The 22772-nt window shown below is 38.3% G+C and overlaps 5 protein-coding genes across 6 annotated transcripts; 1 reads left to right on the forward strand and 4 right to left on the reverse strand.

The window, feature by feature from the left end:
- Positions 1-300: 300 nt before the first annotated feature.
- Positions 301-3956, reverse strand: LOC106301255 (QWRF motif-containing protein 8). Of its 2 annotated transcripts, none has more exons than XM_013737614.1 (7): positions 3674-3956; positions 1542-2941; positions 1352-1471; positions 1150-1266; positions 974-1063; positions 780-887; positions 301-697 (listed from the first exon to the last, which is right to left on the reverse strand). In XM_013737614.1, exons 2-7 carry the CDS (start codon positions 2859-2861, stop codon positions 581-583), a joined length of 1872 nt encoding a protein of 623 aa, XP_013593068.1. In that variant the 5' UTR covers positions 2862-2941; positions 3674-3956; the 3' UTR covers positions 301-580. The 2 variants fall into 2 exon arrangements, with proteins under 2 accessions (XP_013593068.1, XP_013593067.1); XM_013737613.1 differs by having other exon boundaries at positions 974-1081.
- A 4294-nt stretch (positions 3957-8250) lies between these two features.
- Positions 8251-11359, reverse strand: LOC106306849 (uncharacterized protein Cbei_0202). The gene is made up of 13 exons (XM_013743617.1): positions 10978-11359; positions 10840-10902; positions 10328-10768; positions 10172-10243; positions 9975-10100; positions 9691-9903; positions 9564-9611; positions 9326-9484; positions 9089-9250; positions 8926-9019; positions 8713-8831; positions 8593-8637; positions 8251-8506 (listed from the first exon to the last, which is right to left on the reverse strand). Exons 1-13 carry the CDS (start codon positions 11311-11313, stop codon positions 8273-8275), a joined length of 2112 nt encoding a protein of 703 aa, XP_013599071.1. The 5' UTR covers positions 11314-11359; the 3' UTR covers positions 8251-8272.
- A 711-nt stretch (positions 11360-12070) lies between these two features.
- On the reverse strand, positions 12071-12828 carry LOC106305411. Its single transcript, XM_013741787.1, has one exon. It carries the CDS (start codon positions 12694-12696, stop codon positions 12232-12234), a length of 465 nt encoding a protein of 154 aa, XP_013597241.1. The 5' UTR covers positions 12697-12828; the 3' UTR covers positions 12071-12231.
- Positions 12829-13805: 977 nt separating this feature from the next.
- Positions 13806-16252, forward strand: LOC106305933. The gene is made up of 6 exons (XM_013742359.1): positions 13806-14122; positions 14200-14496; positions 14569-14742; positions 14833-14939; positions 15015-15298; positions 15434-16252. Exons 1-6 carry the CDS (start codon positions 13997-13999, stop codon positions 16144-16146), a joined length of 1701 nt encoding a protein of 566 aa, XP_013597813.1. The 5' UTR covers positions 13806-13996; the 3' UTR covers positions 16147-16252.
- Positions 16253-16353: 101 nt separating this feature from the next.
- LOC106305931 lies at positions 16354-21202 on the reverse strand. Its single transcript, XM_013742358.1, has 5 exons — positions 19738-21202; positions 17708-19205; positions 17400-17620; positions 17086-17299; positions 16354-17001 (listed from the first exon to the last, which is right to left on the reverse strand). Exons 1-5 carry the CDS (start codon positions 20676-20678, stop codon positions 16645-16647), a joined length of 3231 nt encoding a protein of 1076 aa, XP_013597812.1. The 5' UTR covers positions 20679-21202; the 3' UTR covers positions 16354-16644.
- Positions 21203-22772: the final 1570 nt, after the last annotated feature.

Genomic DNA, 22772 nt, shown 5'->3' on the forward strand with positions numbered 1-22772 from the left:
TTTAATTTTAATAAAAAGTTACAAACAATCCTAAAGTTACATTTTGCAGTAATTTTTTTTATTAATTCATGGTTTATTAATGTTTTACATGGAAAACTTTTCTTTTAAATTCTAAATAATGCGATTTACCATTAATAAATACAGATAATGGAAATTTATTTAAAAAATTCAACATGCTTAACAAAACCGCAAGTTTTGAAGCTTTATAGAAAGGTGGTGCAAATATGATTTAATGTGGTGTAAATAGAACCACTAAACATATGAACCAATAGATTGTTGATTGCAAAGTTGTGTTGTAACTAATTTGTAATAAAAATAAATTAATATTAAAAATTGATTCTACATATAGTAAACGCCTAAAAAGTAAAAACCCACATCATGTGAACAAATAAATTGCTTTTTCCTTCTTTACCTAAGACTTTCGAACTAGAGATCTTTCACTTCCTGTGTTCCTATGCTAACGTTTCATACCAAAAAAAAAAGACGTCTCACAAGACCAGAGAAATGTGGGAGCATCGAAGAGCAATTTACAGGTGATCCAGTCATCAGTGGTGAGCATGTGGAACTGTAAGCGTGTTATTTACGGCCATGGAAACTTGCTTAGTGGCAACAATGAAGGAGTCTCCTCCTCTGCATCTTCTTCTCCTTCTTCTCTCCTAGTTTGTATCAGATGAGTCCTGAGGCTACACTCTTTTATCTGTTCCATGCCACCAAAAACTCTGTTTTCATTCGTTTTACAAAACTCATTCTACATTCAGTCACTGGATTGTTCTTGTTACCTGCATGATCGCAGTTGAGGCCAGAAGATCTTCGCATTTCCCTTGCATAGAGCTCTCTTTTGTAACTACAACAGCGAGTTCTGACACCATTGTATTCATCTCCTCCACCTGCAAACACAATCACAAAGAGCAGGCTTGAGAGTTATGTAGAGAGAGAAATATGAAAAACAGATTTACTAAAAAGGATCTCTCACCTTTGAGAGTAAAGACCAAATGGACGATCCCATAGACTGCATTACATCAAGAGCCGAGGACATGGCTGCTTTCAAAGACTCAACGTCCGCCTGTATGGAAGAAAAGTTCTAAACAATCTTTTGAATTTAATGTCATGAGTATTCTCAATAGTATTGGCAATAGTAACAATGTATACCTTTGTTCCTCCAGTCACTGGAAGGCGGAGTGTATTAGCTTCTAAATCTGCTATAGCCCCAACTAAAGAGCTAACATGGTCTCTTTCAAGTATGGCCCATTCTTCAAGACTAACCATCTGTGCACATGTTTATGCAATCGGCATTGCGTAATCTAATGAATGCAAAGTCAGTATACAACACAGAGAGAGAGAGAGAATCTACTTGATCGTTTAGTAGCGAGTTGAGTTTGATCTCTAGCTTTAGCTGTTGCAGACCAATCCTTTGGCTGGTCACATCATCCTGTAGCTCTGATATCGCTTGCCACACATTAAATAGAGTTTCCTGAAACATCAAAAACTTGAGTTTTCAGAACCATTCATGTTGATATATAGGGCATAAGTTAAATATATACCTCGGACGTTAATCTTTGAATGTACATTACAGCTTCAGCTTGCGCAATTGCGAACCGCCACTGTAAATATCTATTGTGGAGAAGGCGTAGCTGATGAACGTCTTCGATGTAGCTTGCTTTCTTGCCTTTCTTGACATCTGTGATGAAGCTGAGAACAGACGTTGTGGTAGTGGATTGTGCTTGTCTTACCCTGGAAGGACTAACCCCTCTTGAAGGTGGAGTTGATGGTCTAGCAAAAGAGGAGGTACTTGTAACACGTGAAGGACTCAACCCTCTTGCAGGACTCAGTCCTCTTGCAGGGCTTAGTCCTCTTGCAGGACTCACTCCTCTCGAAGTACTCATGCCTCTAGATGAAAACGATGTTCTACTTGGTGAAGCAGGGCGAGATCCAGGAGCAGAGAATGGATGCAGCCTAGCTACAGCCGTTGCTAAGGTTGCTCTATCCATAGAACTTGCAGACAAAAGTCTCTGCGCCCCAGAAGTTCGAACTACGTTATTATCTTCCGACTTCGTTGGAGACAGTAATCCACCTAGACTAGATGCGGTACTAGAAGTTTTACGCAACGGTTTCGAACTGTTGGACAAAGGTAGTGACATTCTCCTAAGAGACGGTCCCATTCGAGACCCTGAAGTTGATGAACCCCTTCTAGTCTTGTCGCCAAGATCCAAGCTTCTGTTCAAACCGATCTTTCCACCAATTCTACTAGGCCATCGATGCTGCTCTATTAACCGACTGTGAGTTCCGTCTACAGGTTTCGAATTCTCTGAAAGATCAGACGCATTCTTGTTCGCTTTCAATGGACTTACCTTCCTCTCTGGCGTTGGTTTCCTTGAGACAGTCGTCGTTTCAGCCTTGTGCTTTTGAGCTATGTTTGAAGAAGGTCTCAGCGTTCGATCAACGGAAGAGCTTCTAACAGGTCTCTCCTTCTTACTAACAGGGACTGAGACAGAGTCCGACTGAAACGAAGCGCTGAGGCTTCTCATAGTGGAAGGCCATAAGCTTTCAGGCAAACGACCTCCTGTAGATAGACGCCTAGATGAAGCTGGCAAGTCTATAGAGACATCACGTATAGGCGTGGAGGGAGGTGTTGAAGGACGCTTCCTGTCAGCAGAAACCGCTCTTTTAGCAGCTAAGGTTGAAGAGACTGTTGGTCTTGTGACGCTTGGTGAAGGGCATCGGGCGGTTCTGGTTGGTGTGGGCGATCTGTATCTTGAACTGACCTCGGTTGTTTGAGGACGGCGAGTGGCAGCGGGTGCATTGTTCTTATCTGATGGAATAAGACGTCTTCGTGGTCTTGTGGAATCATTTACTACATCCATTCAAGCTAAGGAAACAAAGTTGCATTGAGTGGATTCAGTAGTCCACGCCTCTCAGTTCTTTCTGCATTCGAGCTAAACAGCTGCAAGAAAGCCAAAACCCAGAAGAAGCACTAAGATACCCCACAGATAAATAAAAAAAAAAAAAAGAGAAAATCTTCTCCAATGTCCTTAAATGGACCAATATTCTTATTTCTAACATATACAAAGAGAACAAATAGTAACAGAAGTAATAACAATTAGTGTGAGAATGTTTGAACGTAGTAGATATTGACAATTACAGATCTTGGTGTATCTCCAAGTACGTGTATGGAAGAATCATGTATTGGTGCCCACTCTAAGAGATGATGAAATGTAATGATTGTGATGATTCATGAAATTTTGACCGAAAGTGAAAATCACAAACATACTTTTAACTGTGTTTAAAGAGTGAATGAGATGTGTTATGAAGAAGATTCCAAGAATGAAAATTTTGTCGGTTTACCGACAGACTTGTGTCTCTCATCATTGACATAGACAGACTCTCGTTTAATCGACATCAAATTTAGTAACTCATTTTTTTTTTGCCTTATACAACAGGCAATTGAAGTCTTTTAAGAATCATATAGTTTCTAAATCAATAAACCAAATCAAAACAGCTGTCGTAATTTCTGTTCCTGACTGACGAAATCTCAGATCGCGGTAATAAAAAGATAACTTTTTTTTTTAGATATAATCAAAAATAGGGAAATGATACACACCAAAATGCGAAGCTAAACCCTTAGAGATTCTCCTAAGGTTGCAAAATATACGTTAAAGAAAAAAAAAAATCTTACCCAGGAAAGATGAAATCGATTTCCACAAATTAAAATTAAAAAAAAAAAGGAGCAATCTCGTGAATTGATTATTCTCCTCGCGGAATCTTCTTTGCCCTTCGGAGATCGAATTGGGTGAATACAAAACCCCGATCGGATTCGATGAGGAAGAAGAATGAAAGGTTAAATTGATCGGAGGCGATTGAAGGATCAGAGAGATGAGAGATTAAAGAGAAAGGGCGTTATTTTCGCGCCACCTAATTTTGATAATTATAAGTCTTTCTCTCTTCTCATAGAAGACCAAAAATACTACATCATAAAATAATAATGTAATTTTTTTCCTTAAAACATAATGTTTGAATTAATTTAATTTGCGTTAATCTAGTACTTTCCTAGTAAAGTGATCATTCCTGTTTAACCAAAGAATTATCATAAGAATCCCTCCAACGGGAGCATCTATATTAATTATTTGGTTTTATGTTTTGGTTTATTAGATATTCAGATTCAAACAATCGAGATAAATAAATAGTTATACAGATTAGGCCTGAGACTTATTATCCGAGATCCGGATTCGCTCCGGATCCGTTCCGGATCCGTTCCGAAAATAGGATATCCGGGGTGTCCGAATCCGAATTCGGATAGTAAAATCTTAGATCCGTGCAAATCGAATCCGGATCCAGATATCTTAATTTTTAAATCCGGATATCCTGATTCGGATCCGTATTTTTAAAATACATTAAATTTTTAAATTTTATAAATATTTATAGGGCAAATCTCCAAAATAGCATCTTTTTAAGTTTATATCACAAAAATAGCACTCAAAAACTAAAATGACCAAAATAGCATCTTTCTAAGTTTATCCTTTGAAAATTTTAATTTTTTTATTTTTCAAAATTTGAAATCTTATCCCCAAAACCTCATTTCTCAACTCTAAACCCTAAACCCTAAACCCTAAACCCTAAACCCTAAACCCTAAACCCTAAACCCTAAACCCTAAACCCTAAACCCTAAACCCTAAACCCTAAACCCTAAACCCTAAACCCTAAACCCTAAACCCTAAACCCTAAACCCTAAACCCTAAACCCTAAACCCTAAACCCTAAACCCTAAACCCTAAACCCTAAACCCTAAACCCTAAACCCTAAACCCTAAACCCTAAATCCTAAACCCCACCCTTTAACTCTAAACCTTAAGTTTGTGACTTTTGATAAAACATTAAGTGCTATTTTTGTGACTTTTGACCTTGAGTGCTAGTTTGGAAACAAAAATTTGATTTAATGCTATTTTTGTCTTTTTCTCATATTTATATTTGATATATTAATATTTATACATGAATTAATCTTATAATATTATATTTTAGTTTTTACAATATTATAAACATATATAAATATATTTATAAATATTTAATTTATGTATTATATTAAAAAAATTAGTATTTTTTGTTAAAAAAATTATTTTTAATTATTTTGACGGATCCGAATCCGGATCCGGATATCCGCGGATAATAGAATATCGAGATGGATATCCGAAAACCGGATATCCAGAAACCACGAATCCAGATCCGGATATTAAGTCCACGGATCCGACGGATCAGGATCCGGATACCCTAAATTTCCCGGATATCCGGATCCGTCCCAGGGCTAATACAGATAATTCTTTTCTTCTTTTTTTTTTTTTTGCTTAAAAGTTATACATATAATAATTCAAAAGGTCATTCGTATAAGAAGCTCTCAAAGACCAGCTAGTTCCATTGATTTAGGTGATGGTCAACATCTGATAGGTTGTCCGCACCTCCTTAGTGTTACGCATACGTTCCAAAGAGTCTTTCTTCAACACATATATAATAACTGAGTTTTAACTTTTTCTTTGGTTTTATTCATCTTCTTTGAGTACCAATCGAAACTTTTGATGGAGATTAATTCTAAGGAAATGAAGGAAAAATGAAATGACAAAGCACAGAGAACAAAGGTGACAAAGCTTTTTTCTCTTTTTTTTTAAGGTGACAAAGTTTGTGGAACTGATGATTATTTCGTTCTTTTTTTTTTTTTTCACTGAAAAATTTATTAATGGGACAGAAGCCAAAGGGCCAAAGCCCAACACAATATGATACAAAAAGCCTAAACAAAGACACATTTAAACGTAAAAAACCCAACAAAAAGCTCAAAATACAAACAACAGAAAGATCTGAGACACAAGGCCCATTAATTCACGGCCCGTTGGGGAAAAAGAGACACGACGCCACCACGTGTATGAACCGTCTTGCGCTCAAAGTACACGCGTCGAGACGCGAAACCATCTTCTTCCTCCGGTGCCAGCGAAAGGGCGCAACGGCGCTCCGTCAACGACGAAGCCAAACCGGTGAAAAGCCGACCAATCAAAGCGGCCTTCACGGAAGTTCAAGTCGGAAATCTAAAGTAACAGATCTACGCTTTTTTAACCATCAATTGTCTACAATCGATCCGAGAACCAATTTTCCTGCATGTGCTAACTCCATCTTTAATGATTCAGATAAGCTTGAAGATGGCAACGACCCTAAACAAGGGGAAGAAAGAAACATCGGAGCTTCAGATCAAGAGTCGATCGGACTAAAGAAGAACAGAAACGCAGATCGAGACCAACCGGAAAAAACCGGTGAGAAGCCGGCGAAGGATGATGCTATGGGAGCCATCCCTTCCCGGAGACCATAAGCCGGCGAAGACGGTGATAAAGGATCCACCGTTTCCCAGAGTCATAAGCCCGACCATCGGGAACATTAATCGGAAAAGATCCGATGAACAAAGCTTCAACGCTCTCTCTCTGAAAGATACCAGAGAGATAAGAGAGAGAGCGGAAACTTTACAGTCCTCGTATTATTTCGTTCTTCTTAAAACACATAAGCATTTTCGCCGAAAGCTTAATTTACAGCTGCTTACTTTTCACACCTAACCTTAACTATAATCACAAGAGAGCTCTCATACAAGGGATACAAATTAGAAAACAAACAGTTTTTTTCAGAAATGAAACTATGATGGTTACTCATGATAAGTGCGTCTGGTATCTTCTATCTTTGTTTGTCTTTTCTTCTAGCTGTGAAAAGAAAATCTACCAAACACTGACAGTGGCTATCCCCAAACTTTCTTTAGGTATCTTGTTTAATTATACATATATACATAGTTGATAAAGAACTGAATCTATTATAGTGTCTTTGCATATCAAACATATAAAAGAATCTAAAATCACATGGATTGTAAGTTATATGTTCCACTTAACACATTAATATTTTAATGGCTAATTGCATATTGTTTATTCTCTCGAAGGGCCATGCTGATCGCCCTCGAAACCGTCTACACGTTCTTTATCTAAATACCCATGCATAAAATATTTAGAAAACACAATACTAAAATATAATACCTTAGTATTTTTTTTTTGTCAACTGTATCTTTATTTCTAATCAATAAGTTTCACTATTTTATTTTGGTAGACTCTTGTGTCGATGAGGATTATAAAACTCCTTAATTAGTATGATAAGGTTTCAGTACATTTAACCCAATAAAATAAACACATTAAAAAAACAATGAAACGATCTTTATTTTTAAATAAAGTTTGCACATGAGATGATTCCGACATATCATATGATCTTAAGCTTTCTACAGACCTTTGTCTCTCTTTCATTTGTGTGCCCACTTACCTCATGGATTCTTCTTTTATATATAATACTGCCAATTTTTTCAGAACATTGAATCTAGCACACCTATCTCTACTCGTCTACTTCGTGGCTTCAATTTCTCCAGAAATCTCACCATTAACGTTTTATGCATATAAAAACAAAATCTGTAGTTATATTGTCTACCGAAAAAACTATTATATTATACTTTCTCAAAACATAAATGAGGCATCTACAAATGAAATATGATATTTAGATACAATCTATAATCAAAAGAAATATAAACAAAACTTGATATTGTATGTTTGTTTCTTTTTGTTCTTTCTACTCTTGCTATCTAATTAACCAAATCTACCTATAGCACACCTAACTGCAAAGTGTAACAATCGCCACGAGAAAAGCTCAAAAGTGATCACGAAACCAATGTTTTTATTAAGCCAAAGCTTAATGGTACAACTTGTGACTCAAACCTTTAGAACCGGTTGTTGTTTCTGACTTATGATTTGTTTAAAGTGACAATGATACAAAAGTCTTCCATATGTTTAGCTTTTCTGCGACCACTACTTCACTTCAAAGTCTTGATCTCTCAAGAAAAATGAAGGAACATGACTTGACACAGATGCTATTGACGAAATACTAACCAAAGACGAAGTAAAATATCATAATACACTGAGGAAAAAATATCAAAATATAAAAGACAGTCGCTGGAAAATACACTAGTTTACTTTCTTAACTCCTAATGTTTGGGGTTACTAACGTAATTCTAAGGCAAAATTCTCTTTTTTTTTTTTTTTGGCAAAATTCTCTTCCGGCTGATGTATATATGTATCAGTTCTTAAGCTTTGATACAGCAAAAACAGGGGGAAGAAGCAGTCCCCATTGATGTTCTTCTACCTCAACAAGTGCAGAAAAGAAGACAGAGAGATGGAGGAGATTTCTTCTTCTTCTTCTTCTTCTTCTTCTTCTTCACCATCATCATCAGTACTTCACAAGTCCAGCACCTTGAGCTTTTCCAATAACCGACTCTATGGCTCCATCAAATAGATCGAAGTTTTTTGCAACAGCAAAACCTGAGAACATACCATCCACTGCAGCACTTACAATCCCACCAGCATATCCAGCTCCTTCACCAACTGGGTATAAACCTTTCAAGCTCGTGCTCTCGTATGTCTCATTGCTTCGAGGTATCCTAACAGGAGAGCTTGTTCTTGTCTGGTTCAGAAAAAAAGTTGAAACATTGTTACCTCTTGTCTGAAAACTAGACTGATTCAGAACAAGTTAGATATATAATATTCTACCTCTACACCGTGGAGGAGTGCTTCCTCTGAGATGAACCCCGGTAACTGAAAGTTCAAGTGTTAGAGAGAAAATATAAGCTATGGATTTATTTTATTGCAATGTGAAAATATTGAACCAACCTCTTTTTCAAACATAGAGAGAGACTGTCGCAGAGAATCTGTGATATGAGCAGGAAACAGTTCGTGCAGCTTTGCAGACTTCACTCCTAATCTATAGCTTGATGAAGGCAAAGGTGTTTCTGTATAACAGCACAAGAATAAACAAATCACCTAAAACAAACCACAACACGAACAATAAAATGAGAATTGAGTATGAAGGAAACTAGTGTTTACCAGATAACTTGCTTTGCAGAAAATCAGGAACCCTCTGTACAGGAACTGTAAAGTCGCCACCACCCATCATAGCCGCTCTTCTTTCAAACTCTCTCTAAAGAAAAGCAAAAGATCAACTGAGAAGTATTGAATAAAACAGAAAAGTAGTAATCTGTATTGATACCTGAAACTCAATCCCAGCTAAGGGTCCAGTAAGATTGAGAAGATCAAAGTCTTTTGCTGAGACAGTGACGACTAGTGCAGCATTGGCCCATTTGGATGAACGGCGAGAGAACGACATGCCATTGATGCAGAGTTCGTTTGGGTTTGTGCTGGTGAGAACAACCTGCAAAATACATGGAAAAAGTCTTATTCATGATTTTAAAAAAAACAGCAAGACACTGTAATAAGGAAACTGTACCTGACCACCAGGACACATGCAGAAGGAGTAGCAACTACGTTTAGATGATGAAGACTGAGAGACATCCTCGTCTTTATCATTCACGTATTGAACAACCTTATAGTCCGCCACTGGTACTTTGCCTCGTCCTTTACGAACTTCACTTGCTAAATCTGAGTACTACATACATACACTAGTTTCAGACATGGGATTCTAATGATACAATGAAGAGATGTGATGCTAATGTAACCCAACCAACCTGTATACTGTTAATTAGCTCCTGAGGATGCTCAACGCGCAAACCAACCTGATCCACACAAACATATAGACATCAAATGATAAAAACCAAGCCAGAGAAGATACTTACCATATAAAACAAAACTTACGGCAAAATCTTTTGGAGTCAGCTCCACATTACGAGAAAGAAGCATCTCATAAGTGTCACGTGCTGAGTGACCAACCGCAAGAACAACTGCATCGAATTTTAAATCCTTGGAGCTACTCTGCAACTTGTCTGTTGAATCCGAAACTCTGACTCCAACAACACGAGAATCCTCTACAAGAAGATCGTCTACACGAGTCCCAAACTTGATATTCACCTAATTAAACATATGCAGTTAAAGAGGAGCTCCCAAAAGACTTCAATCAATCTACTTGTCAATAAACTTACTCCTGCGCTTTGAAGATAATGTCTGAAATTACGGAGTAACGGAATTAGCTTGTCTGTTCCTAGATGAGGCTTTCCATTGACCAGTATGTTATCAGGAGCACCAAAACGAACCAACGTCTTCAACACCTGCAACAATTGAAAGATGAGGTCACGTTTTACTCAAACGTGAGATAACTAAGAGATCTAAGGATCCTAACCGCTAAAACAGTGGCACTGTTCTTCCCTATTCGAGTAACGAGCTTTCCATCACTCCAAGTACCTGCACCACCCTGCGTTGCATAAGTGCTAAACTATATGACTTTGACAATAACAAACTAGTAACAGGCTAAAGAGAAGAAGTTTTATTTTAAAACCTCGCCAAAGCAGAAGTTACTCTCCATATCCAAGATCTTACGAACTACCAAAGCGCCTATATCACGTCCCCTTTCTTCCACTGCTTGCCCTCTCTCAATCAATGTCACATCAGCACCAAACTCTGCAAGAACAAGAGCTGCAAACAGACCAGAAGGACCTCCACCCACAACTGCGACTCTCGGTTTGCTTCTTCCTCCTCCTCCAGTGCCATTGATAACCACAGGCTCATGCTCTCCAGCTGCTGCATCACCGTTGACTCTTCTACACTCGTTGACTACACTGATCAAGTCACCAGAAACAGTCTTCTCGGGAGACAGATGCTCAACAAGCCCAAGCTTTGGCTCTAAACGGAATATAAAATCATGAGCACGAGGCTCCAACTCAAGAAGCGTCTTCACATCCAAGTCCACAGTATACACAAACTTAGCTTCTTTCAGAATCTAAACAACAAAGATGAAAACTTTCACTCACTTCAACTATAATCACAACACTGAATCAAACCGTCACATACCTTCCTAGCGTCAAAAGACTTCCTCACAACAGAAAAAGCTTCTTCTGGCAGCATAGAAGCAACCTGAAGAATCCAAAAATAGTATAAAGTTTCGAACTTTTCATATAAAGTTTGGAACTTTTCCACCGGAGAACTCACCGGAAACTCGATAACTTTAGCGATGGCTTGAAGCAGCCCTTCTGAGATTCCGAGAGAATCTTTACCAGGGTCGTCTCCGACGGGGACTCCGAGCTTAGAGAGACGCCAGACTCCTTCGAGCTTGTTCTTAACCTTTGCCGCAGCTTCCTTCTGCTCTGTTCTCAGCTTCTTCCTCTCTGAAGGGTATCTCCGCTTCCCGGTTCGCTTCGCGGCGCAGAGGATACGGTTTGTTTGGGTACGTGGATAAGAGAGTACTGGTCTTGGATGAGGAATTCGCAGCTCATTGCTGATAGATGAGAGGAATGAAGGAGTGAAGACAGTTTGGGAGAGAGACATAACGCACAAGCTCTCTCTCTCTCTCTCTCTGTTTCTGTTCCGAAGAGTTATCCTATCGTATTCAAATTGAATTCACTTGAGTCCGGTTACTATGATTGGTGTCCAAACCGGTTTGTTTGGTCTGGTTCGATTTTGATCTGGTTTAAGGTTCTAAAATTAAGTTTTTTTTTTTTGTCTATGACACGAATCTTTTTCTATATGAAATAAAATGATCATTCTATTATTCCATTAATAGATAATTTGAAAAAAAAAAATTACTACAATTTCATTTCATTTTTCGTATTATAAAAAAAAATCTATTACATTTTTATTATTTGCAGGTATGAATACTATTTTGTATTTGCTTAGTGAAATACAGACCATGTAACATAATATTTTTGTAGAACTGTGTGACATAAATAACATGTAACAGACCAAACATTCTCCCATGACCTGTACACTTTATCTGAATTTAACTTCCATGTGTCTTTTGAATCTTTGTTGACCATTTTCGATTTTTGTAAATGTCATCTTTGCAGAGAGGCTATGCTAATCTTATTTGTATTGTTCCAATTTCATCGGATGTACCGGAAGAGAATTGTTTTTTTTTCTTCCTGTTATCATCATGTGATCATTAACTAACCGATTTGCAGATGCCAGCATTTGGTACTCAACATTCAAATATATTGGCTTGTTTGTCAAGTTAGAGAAACTCCAACTGTCAGCCCTTAAATCGAAGGCTTCGCAACATAATTACATTACCAAACTAGTTACAGATATATACAATAATTACATAAATTCATAAATACCAATTGTTTATCTACCCTATAAATCTAAAAACAGCAAAAATTCCCATATCTTCAAGAGGCTACGAATCTGGTTAGTATCTCCTTCATATTGTCTATGGCAATATCACATTTTGTATCAAAACATTTATGATCACGAGGCCATAGAAATGGCTAATGGCATCTCGCTTTCATGTGAACCAACACTTGAGGTTGACATTCGTTTCTTGGACTGGTTCCCTTCCATAGACACTAGAACTTGTCCTTGTGGATGAGCTATATCCTCTGGATCATCATTATCAAGAGGCTCTAACGATTTTTCGGGAGGGTCAAGATCTGATGGCATGGTCTCTCTGCTCGCGGTGTTATCATTACCACCGGATCCAATGACCATCCTAAATCCAAAAGTGCGTGAAATGATGCGGTATACAAAGGTTAGAATCCAAAAGAACCAAGGGAGACAAACAAAGAAAATGCCAAGGTAAGAGAGCCATATTGGTGGGTATGGGAGGATTGTGTATGCAATTAGACAACCGCCTCCGACAGCAATGGACAAGAAAAGAAACAAGGTAATGAGACAGATGAATGCCCTCCCCGCCTGTGGATCTGGCACAGGCATTATTGATCTCAAAGATGAATTGAAGGATCAATGAACGTTTAAGGGTACTACTATATCATCCTCCATTTAATTACAAGGTTGATATGTTGAGGATGATCAGCTTGAACCAAGGATAAACCGAATAAATCACACACAAAACAAAAAAATAGCGTTGAGGAGAAGGAAACCACAAGAGGATATCTTTTGTTTGTGTGCGACTTATAATTTGACAAGAATAGCCATTAGTCATTGGCCAATCCATAAGAGAGGGACGTCCGTAGATGAAGGACCTATAACATTGAATTATTGTTGGATCAAAATCATTTTAAAGATTTTTGCAATCTTAATTAATCAGAGAGATGATATGTTCTTATATGTACGAGTAAACTTATATAAATACAATTAAGATGAAATGCAACGAAATTTAGTTTACTATATTTATCATCAAAATACAAAAAAAAAAAGTATTCTAGTTCTGGAGATTTGCTTTCTATATTCAATATTGGACGTGACAAAGATGATAGTTCTTGTAATTATACACATCCAAAATATATGTTTACTAAAATAATCAAGAATTAAAATGTGTATGTTCAGTTTTGTATTTTTATAAGTTGATCCCTAGTTATTTGATAATATGTGTTTGTTAACACATTCAAAGCATAAACTCAAGAAATGTATACTTAAACCGATTTTTTGAAGCATTGTTTCATTCTCAAAGCTTCAACTACAATTATAGAATGAAAGTTTAAGGTTGGAACGAAGACTTTTATTCATTCAAAAAGATTTTAAAGCTTGTATGCTTGCACTTTTTATCTTGTTCAAATTTTGACAAATACTGGAAAGTTGATTTCATTTGTGTAGGATTAAGATAAGATTGTATTTAACTTAAGTTAGATTACCATAAGTGGCTTAAAGAAACATTGTTGACTTAGTGACCACAAAAATGGCAAGTTAATTTAGGCAGTGAAGAGAGAAACACGTGGCAATTTCTCTACCTATAGCCGTCATAAGAATAAGCAAATACGGGGACCCACCCAATATATACTGGCTGTTCGCCAGCGATAACTGTAAGAATAAGCAAACACGTGGCAATTTCCACTTCAAATAACAATAGCGCGTGGCATTACAGTCGCGGTAAACACGCGTCGAAAGGCGCCAGGAGAATCCTCTTTTTCTCAATCAATCAATCCTAGGGTTTGCTGATTGATAATCAAATCCTCTGTGAAAGATTCTGACTTTTGTTTCCTTCTTCGTGATCTCGTTAGCTGATTGACTAATCCCATCTTGGGTTTTAACCTGAGAGAAAGTGATTCGTGTTTGGATGGTGGAAATGAGGAGATCGGAGTCTGAATTGTCGGCGAAGTGCCGAGCCGAGTTTCCGGTGAAGCTGGAGATCGTGGAGGATGATTTGGAGGAAGAGCACGGTCCTCTCAACAAGCGATCTAGGGTTTGTTCTTTCTCTGCGAATTTGATTGTAAAGTTTACTTTTTTAATGAAATTTATTTGCTGAATGGAACGATTTAGTTATGGAGCTGTGGGACTAGCTCGTCGCCAATGGCACCGGCCATGTATAACCCTCTTGATGAGCCGAGTCCTCTTGGACTAAGCCTTAGGAAGACTCCGTCTTTGTTGGATTTGATTCAGATGAGGCTAACGCAGAGTGGTGACTCAAAAGCTGAGACGATGCAAACGACGGGTGTTAAGAAAGAGAGTAAATGTATCACTGCTGCATCAGCTGGGGCGACGTTAGCTCCAGGGAGTATTGAGAAGCTGAAAGCTTCCAACTTTCCTGCTTCAGTTTTAAAGATTGGCAAGTGGGAGGTGAGCCCTGGGCAATTTTTGTTTTGATGTATGTTTTATGGTTCTGACTTGACAGGGTTCTATTTTTGATAGTACAAATCAAGGTATGAAGGTGATTTGGTGGCGAAGTGTTACTTTGCAAAACATAAACTTGTTTGGGAAGTGCTGGAACAAGGTCTTAAGAGTAAAATCGAGATCCAGTGGTCGGATATTGTGGGGTTAAAGGCAAACTGTCCTGAAGATGGACCTGGAACGTTGACTCTCGTGGTATAATATTCACTCATACTCTTATTCATTCACACATCCTAGGCTTGTGTTCTGACTCTAATCTCTGATCTCTTTTTTTTTTTGTTTCAGCTTTCTAGGCAGCCCTTATTTTTCCGGGAAACAAACCCACAGCCTAGAAAACATACTTTGTGGCAGGCAACGTCAGACTTTACCGATGGCCAAGCTAGCTTGTACAGGTAATTGAAAAAAAAAATAGCATTTTGTGACTGGTCCTAGCTTCAGATAACGATAGTCTCTATGTGATCTTTTAGGAAGCATTTTCTGCAATGTGCTCAAGGGATAATGAACAAACATTTCGAGAAGCTTGTGCAGTGTGATCATCGCCTGTTCCATCTAAGCCGTGTGCCAGAGATAATCATGGACTTTCCCTACTTTGATGCTCGGCAATCTATCTTTGAGGATCCAAGTGAACGAAAGGGCTATCCTTATGGGAATTTGAATCTTGGCATAGGTCCTTCAATAGCATCTCCCGTTGGGGCTCAGTCATCATCTGAACATATGTATCTGTCTCATGAAGCACCATCTCCCAGCTCAGGTACTGTGATAACTGCACCTTCTAGTTGCTTTCATACCTCCTTATTTGGAGTTTTTTTTCCTTTTCACTTTTTGCTAAATTAAAATTTTGTGTTTTCTCTTTCTGCGTGTTTGTTTCATTCATCTCTATTGATAGATGCTCGAGCAAATGAAGGAACTGGGGGTGCTGAAGCAGTCAATTCAAGAAACACAACGGATTGTGGTCAGATCGGACTACACAAAGCTATATCACTGAGTGATTTCCTTGCAGTTCTCGGTGATTCAAAGAAGAACACTACGGATTCGTATCAGGTTGAAGAAGAAGCTGGGGTGAATCAATCTATGTCAGTGAGTGATTTGGTTGCATTCTTATCTGATTCAAGAAACATAACCGATTCAAGTCAGATAAAAGTACCTGGACTACAACAATCCATATCAGTGAGCGATTTTGTTGGACTTCTCTCTGATTCTGCTGGTGGAAACCATCCGGAAGATATGGAGAAATTCGAGATCTTGAAACAGCAATTGCTAAGTGATAATATCCAGTTCGATACACCAGATGAGAAGTCTCTCATGCCAAGGGTTAATTCTTTATTCAACCTCTTGTACAAGGAACCCAACGTTGCTGCAAACTCACAGGTCAATACTGAAGTCTCGGTAGGATTTAAGTCTGAACTCCATGATCTGAATGGGACAGTGTCTGCCAACAGCAACAGCAACAGAGTTGTTGATCCTGCTTCCAGCAGCAAGCCACAGGGTATGTTAAGAAAAGACTCGTTCAGCGATTTGCTCTTACACCTCCCCCGAATCACATCCTTGCCAAAGTTCTTGTCCAACATTTCAGAAGAAGATGGTGATGCATATAAATAGATAATTCTATAGATTCTGCTTTTGTTTTCATGATTTGGCAAGTATAGAAGCCTGAACTATTAGCTTTTTCTATTTTATCATGTGAATCAAAATTCTCTTTTGGTTACTGAAACCCCACAAGGATTTGAAGAAACATGTTTTCATAATGAATTTGTGTAGATAAAACAATGTCTCAAGAGTGGTAGGCATTCCATTATTAATCGTAAACTTTTATTTTATTACAGCATTAAATGCAAAGCAGAGTATGTACAAGGATAAGAGATTAATTAAACTAAGAATCTACGATCAGTGATCATCAGGTTTACAGGAAGAAGAGAGAGATGAAATAAAATAGTTAAAAAGGGAGAAATGAAACCCAACACCCACAAATCAAACAAGGGCTGTCCGGTTATTGATTGTCATTTGAATAAGAACTATTTACATTTCTTTCTATCTTTTATGGGAGGGAGAGGGGGTTTCTTCCATCACATCTATCTGCCTTTCGAACAAGCAAAAGGATCAGGAAGCTTGTTGATGAATAGAGGTGTCAGGCAGCATTGCTATTGTCACTATGAAGTATTCACATCCTGAAGAAAGACCATAAGGGTTTGTTGTTGTTCCTGAAGATGATGTTGACATTGAACTTGATGCCAAATTTGGCTGCTTCACTGCTTGACGCTCGATGTGGACAATCTGTCCAACAATGTATGTAGGCCGGTTTGGGAGGTGATCTGTGAACAATGCCTCGGATTCACTGGATAAGTAGTAGTTTGGGCAGTTCCTGTTGATCGCCTCGTAATGTCCTGCTTGATTTAGCACAAATGCTGCTATCTCGTGGACTTCAAGACGACCGAATGATATCTTTTCTTTATTTGCCTGTCCACCAATTTTCTCATTCAAAACCGAGGACACACCAAACAATGAAACAATGACTGCTATTAGAGATAACAGTGAGCCTACCTGCTTGCCAAGTTGGTGCTTAGTGTACAATGTCTTCACCAGCTCTTTCTTCTCCACCAACTCCTTTCTTGTCTGTTCAATTGTAGCATCAAGATTCCGGCACTTTTCAAGTAACTCCTCCCGGTGTTTAGAGATGAAGCTAACTTTGTCTGCGAGGACTCGGATGCATTTCCGGAACTCAACAGTACCATCATCTTCACCGTCATTAATGGAGCTGTGAAATTCCCAAGTAGGACAAGAGCTTGAAAAGTGCCATATAAACTAGAAACAATGGACTATAGTTTTGGAAGCAATGATACAGACAGGAAACTTACTTGTCTAAAGCTTGAGCCAAATTACGCAAAGACTCGGCAAAACCAGCAACCCCACCCCCAGTACAGACAGAGCTCCGGAATCTTTCAAAGAGACCTCGTATCTTCACAGATGAGACACGGAGTGCATTATACTCAGACGCTCTACGATCAGCAGCACAAAGATGTGTCTGAGCCTCTTCTCTTGCTTCATGCAAGCAGTTCTCCAAATGCGCACAGTTCATCTACAACCAAGAAAGCATTACTTACCACATCAGAAAGAAAACTTTTAAAGATTCCAGAGAAAAAAAGAGATGAAATAGCTGCAAAACCTGGGATTCTTCGAGAAGCTTCTGATTCATTTCCAACTCTCTGCTCAGACTCGCTACCTCTTCCATAGCACCATTTAGCTTGGACTCAGTCTCATTCAGTTTACTGGACTTCTCCATCAGCTCATTTCTAAGCTCCAAAATAATATCATCACTGTGTTTGGTATCTAAAGATTTAGTTGGGCTCTCGGCTGTTGAACTGTTACTTAGAAACACACCCATCCCTCCCACCACATTATCCTTCCCACCTTGCTCATTGTTTTGCTGGCTTTCCAGCATCGATGAATCAAGAGGATGGCTTAGCACCAGAGAGGAGGAATCCACCATATCCTCATCCATACCTTCCCGGCCTTTACATGGCTGCTTGCTAGAATGGTTTGAAACACATGAGACCTCATCCATAGGGTTTAAGCCACCAGAGACATCCTTCTTATTAACACCTCTCTGTCCCTGTGAATACTCATCGTTGAGACGTTGTTCCAGTTCACGTATGCGCTTCTCATATGAATCATAATGCCTTTGTTTCTCCTTCAGCATAGATAGGAGATGTTTCACATACTCATCTTTGGCCTGCAGCGCCTCTTCTGTTTTCTGTGCTGCGTTTTTCAACAAAGTTTCAACGTTACTTTCATCTATCTCCTCGTATTCAACTTGGGGACCTAATGAACAAATCCGAGAGATGGCAGAAGCAAGCTCAGCTTTTAGTTTCGCGTTCTCAACTTCCATCTTGCTTGTTCCAGCTATCTCCACTAACTCTGAGACCTCTAGGATATCATCAAAACTATCTTTGTTAGTGTCTACACCTATCTCCTCAGCCTCAGCAGAACTACTTGAGGATGCAATCTTTGGCTGTAACCCAACTAGATACGCAGGAGCATATCTATCAACATCTGCCATTTCAATATTGATCAAACTAGTATCATAAGGAGAGACATTGACATCACACTGAGTGGGAGTATCATATAAACCCATAGAAGCCAACACATCACGAGGTACAAAGTGACCATGCGTCTTAAGAAACTCCTCACGTCTCCTGACCTCTGCCTCCCTCTTCATAGCAAGCTTCTCCGCCAACTGCCCAGCCATGCCCATGTAAAGCTTCATAGAGGCTTTTCTCCTCACAGCCTCCGCGAGGCAGGCCCTGTAAGCGGGGCCAACACCGCGGACTAACTTCAGGTCTGCGAATAAGTCGTCTTGACGCACCATCGCCTCTCTAAAAACGGGAAACTGTAACTTAGCGTCTTTGATGATGTATGTGACGAATGTTATCTTTTGCATGTAACTGTGTACGAAGCTGTTCATCTCATTCTTCTTGTTTTTGCAAAATTCTAGGAGTTCTGAGATGGAGTCATAGCAAGCCTGCATCTGGGGAAGGTGATTCCTGTCGTGCACTTCGTACATAGGTCCCAGGGCTGAAACGGCATCATGAGGTCGGAGAGATGAGGAAAATTGGCTTGACATGCAATCATCCACAAGCTTCTTAACCGTATTGACATCTTTGCTGTTTCAGGATTCATAAAACACTGTCAGATAGCAGAAATTTTCATGTATAAAAAGGGGAAAGTCATCATTGAATTGACCATGGTTCTAAAAATCGGTTTAAATGCTAGGCAGTAACTCGGTCCTAGCCGAATTTTTTTTTTTTTTTAAAATCAGTTTAAATTGTTCTAAATCGGTTACAATCAGTTTAAATCGAAATTAGTCTAAATCTGTTAAATTAAGCAATAATGTTAATACAAATCCACAAATTTGTTTAATTACTTTTGTTTTGTATATTTAATTTTGATAATTCATCCAAATAATTTTGTAAACTAAACTCAAAAACTAGAATATTTTATATAAATATAAAATATAAATAAAATTAATCAATAAATTCGTTAATACCTAGACCATTCTAGGCTCTAAATAATCCACCTATTCGCTGGTCTTCTATAAAAAATCTAGTTACAGCCTATCTTTCTTCAACATTGGAAATGACTACTAAACAACATAAAATTTCCCAACTGAGACAAATAATTTTATGATGAACAAACCTGAGAGATTGCATTATGCTATTTTGCTCATTAATGAAGTGTTCATGCTCCTTAACAATCACTTCCAAGTTCTCCTCCATCGACAAGGAAGCCCTGCAAGCAAACAACTCCTCCACCTTGCGCTTGACCTCCACAAACATCTGCTGGAACTGCGCAATCTTATTCTCAAACTGCCTGTGAGAGCTCCCACAACTCTCCGCAGCCAGTGATAACTTATTTTCCTTGACAAAGTCCAGCAAGCATTTCCTCGAATCAGTTTGAAGGTAAGGGTGAACCTTAACCGACCTCAGCTTCTCAACATCCCTTCCGAAATTCATCAGCAGATCGGAATGGAGACGGTGCTGATGCTTGTAAAGCTTCATGAACTCGAGAAAGTTCTGGTATATCACCCTGTAGTACTGCTCCAAGTTCCTCGTAGCAACTTCAACCGCGCGCTGCTGCACCTTCTGCTCTCTAGCAAACCTCTCGCAGTTCTCATGCTTCAGGACCGTGCAATCGTAGATGGCGCGGCCTCTAAGGAAATGGTATCTGAACTGCCTCTCGTACGAAGGTAAGGCCTTTAAAGCTGGATCTGACGCATCATCCAAGGGGTGATGCTCGTGCAATGAAGCCGCAGGTGGTAAAGCATCATCAACTATCTCCTGTAAATCCACATCTTCCGGTGATGGCGGATGAGAGTTGCTTTGCAGCATAGCTTTGTTGAAAACAAAGACTTCTCTATCACTTGCCGGAAGCCCGAAGGATGAAAGCAGCTTCTGTGGCTCAAGCTTCATGTCCAGCGAGAGGAGAAGCTGGTCGGAGAGGCTAATACAGGAGACAGACTCAACGAAACGCATCACGGATTCAACTGAAGTTGTCTCGTTGCATTCAAATGCAAATGAGTGGCCGTTCTCAGCCACGCAGAGGATAAGCCTGCCTTCATCAGTGAAGCTTCCGCTCATCGTAGCCACCAAATTAAGGAAGAACAGAAGATGGGAGCCAAACCAATTCAAATTAAAGACTAAGGCTTTCTATATCTTCGACCCTTGACCAAAACACAGATTCATCAAAGAACACAAACGACTGTACTTTCCAAGAAACCCACCACGAAATATCCTCAAAGTCTCCAACTTTAAGCCAAATCTAGTACTAATATATACTTTCCAAAGTACCCAGAACGAACATTTTTTTATCAAAAGGAACGAACTTTAAGCAAACCCTAGACGCAAAAAGCAGACGCGATGCGAAGAAACGAACGCGATTGCGTGAAGAGACGAGTGTCAAACTCGATAGAGATCAAAAGGATCAAAAAATTAAACAATTTTAATATCCTCAAGAAACCTCCGAAGGCTTCATCTTCTTCTTCTCTTTTGTTTGTTTTCAATATGTTATTAATGGAAAGTTACGCAGAAGGTTCTTCCTCTCTCACGCAACACAACACAACACAACACAGAGTCGCCTTTCTCCCTCTGTACGAGAGAGAAGAACAGAACAGATAGAGAGGCCTTGTCTTATTTTGTTTTATTTTATAAAAATGTAATTGTTTTAACTTTTTTATTATTTTCACTTTAGCGCTGTAACTCTTTAACTAGTTTGGTTTCATTCACCCCAATAGTTACGTATATTAAAATATAAAACCTTCTACATCATCAAAGTCGTATCAATCTTTATGACTTAGCCCTACCGGATTTTGAATATAATAAACGTGTTACATTGGGTTTGATTAAGTTATTTTGACTTTGTTGACTTCGATTTGGTTTAAGAGAAACTAAAATTATATTTTTTTGGTTCATTAAAAATCTCAACCTCGACCTAATCAATCCAATCCAATCCAATCCAACACTTGTTTTGGATAAGAACAACCATTGTGGCCATAACCTTATCCGAGTTCATTGTTTAGGTGTGATCTGATAAGCTTGTGTTTGTATTAATAAAAAATGGTGAAAACACACATCTATGCATAAAAGTAGATTTAGCATTTTATATCATATGATCATCTTGATTTGCATGTGATGTGAATTGGTCCACATACACACAAAAATGTCCATAGGCGGTCCATTATTACTGGAGAGAAAGATGATTAAATTAAGCATGCAAACAGCTTGGCATTGAAATTGATCTTGAATGTTATAATGTTTCTACACGTTTTTTTTGGCTGCTACTGGTTTATTTTTTGTAAGGAAAACTTGTAGAAAAATTAGTTGCATTAAACTTTACTAAGTAGGAGCAGAGCCGTGCGAGCAATAACAGCGTACATAAGCGATTAAAAGAAATTTTCCCTCACTTATAAAATGATGTCTTAACAAATCAGTCACCTTAAAATCCTTAACATGAGATATAAGAAATAAAAAATAAGATGAATCTCCTTTGTTAATATGAAACTTTGAATTTAAATAAAAAAAACCTTGAATTTGAGAGCGTGTTCACGCAAGAAGAAGCCGATCGACGAAGTTTTTAAAAAATGTTTAAAGTAAATTTTAATAATGAACTAATAATAGATTAATAAATGTATTTCTTTGTTGTGGGCATGTGGCTAATATCTTGCTTACTAATATGATTTATAAAGTCTTACGATTAAACCCAGATCAATATATATTATTACTCTTCCACTACAAGAAAACAACGGCATACTGAGGAAAAAAATCGTCGGTAAGTCGTCGGAATAACGCTATTCCGACGATATACCGACGAAAAAAATCCTCGGAAATAACTCCTCGGAAATTCATTTTTCCTCGGAAATCCCTCGGAAATTTCCGACGGAATTCCGAGGAAACCCTATTTCCTCGGAATTTCCGAGGACCACAAGTTCGTCGGAAATTCCTCGGAATATTCCGAGGAAGATGTCGTCGGAATATTCCGAGGGATAAACTTCCTCGGAATATTTCCAAAATTAAAAAAAAAAAATTATAAATTTATTTTTTTTAAATTGAAATTCGAAAATATAAAATTAAAATTGAAATAGAAAACATATTTAAAATACAAAAAATAATAAAATAGTTTTTATAAATAAAAAAATGTTTTATAAATACAAAATTAGTTTTAATAAATATAAATAT

This window comes from Brassica oleracea, chromosome C7 (genome assembly GCF_000695525.1).
Source record: "Brassica oleracea var. oleracea cultivar TO1000 chromosome C7, BOL, whole genome shotgun sequence".
Classification (NCBI taxonomy): Eukaryota; Viridiplantae; Streptophyta; class Magnoliopsida; order Brassicales; family Brassicaceae; genus Brassica; species Brassica oleracea.

What these genes read in the sequence shown, in the direction of transcription:
- LOC106305931 (XM_013742358.1), bottom strand. Translation starts at nt 20,678, where the DNA reads ATGAGCGGAAGCTTCACTGATGAAGGCAGGCTTATCCTCTGCGTGGCT. An exon ending in AGCTTCTCGAAGAATCCCAG is followed by an intron (nt 17,621 to 17,707) that starts GTTTTGCAGCTA and finishes TCTTGGTTGTAG; the next exon opens with ATGAACTGTGCGCATTTGGA. An exon ending in AGCACCAACTTGGCAAGCAG is followed by an intron (nt 17,002 to 17,085) that starts GTAGGCTCACTG and finishes ATTGGTGGACAG; the next exon opens with GCAAATAAAGAAAAGATATC.
- LOC106305933 (XM_013742359.1), top strand. Translation starts at nt 13,997, where the DNA reads ATGGTGGAAATGAGGAGATCGGAGTCTGAATTGTCGGCGAAGTGCCGA. An exon ending in CTCTCAACAAGCGATCTAGG is followed by an intron (nt 14,123 to 14,199) that starts GTTTGTTCTTTC and finishes GGAACGATTTAG; the next exon opens with TTATGGAGCTGTGGGACTAG. An exon ending in TAAAGATTGGCAAGTGGGAG is followed by an intron (nt 14,497 to 14,568) that starts GTGAGCCCTGGG and finishes TATTTTTGATAG; the next exon opens with TACAAATCAAGGTATGAAGG.
- LOC106306849 (XM_013743617.1), bottom strand. Translation starts at nt 11,313, where the DNA reads ATGTCTCTCTCCCAAACTGTCTTCACTCCTTCATTCCTCTCATCTATC. An exon ending in TAGCTGGGATTGAGTTTCAG is followed by an intron (nt 9,020 to 9,088) that starts GTATCAATACAG and finishes GCTTTTCTTTAG; the next exon opens with AGAGAGTTTGAAAGAAGAGC. An exon ending in TCTCTATGTTTGAAAAAGAG is followed by an intron (nt 8,638 to 8,712) that starts GTTGGTTCAATA and finishes TTGAACTTTCAG; the next exon opens with TTACCGGGGTTCATCTCAGA.
- LOC106301255 (XM_013737613.1), bottom strand. Translation starts at nt 2,861, where the DNA reads ATGGATGTAGTAAATGATTCCACAAGACCACGAAGACGTCTTATTCCA. An exon ending in TTCAAAGATTAACGTCCGAG is followed by an intron (nt 1,472 to 1,541) that starts GTATATATTTAA and finishes TTGATGTTTCAG; the next exon opens with GAAACTCTATTTAATGTGTG. An exon ending in CCTCAACTGCGATCATGCAG is followed by an intron (nt 698 to 779) that starts GTAACAAGAACA and finishes GGCATGGAACAG; the next exon opens with ATAAAAGAGTGTAGCCTCAG.
- LOC106305411 (XM_013741787.1), bottom strand. Translation starts at nt 12,696, where the DNA reads ATGCCTGTGCCAGATCCACAGGCGGGGAGGGCATTCATCTGTCTCATT.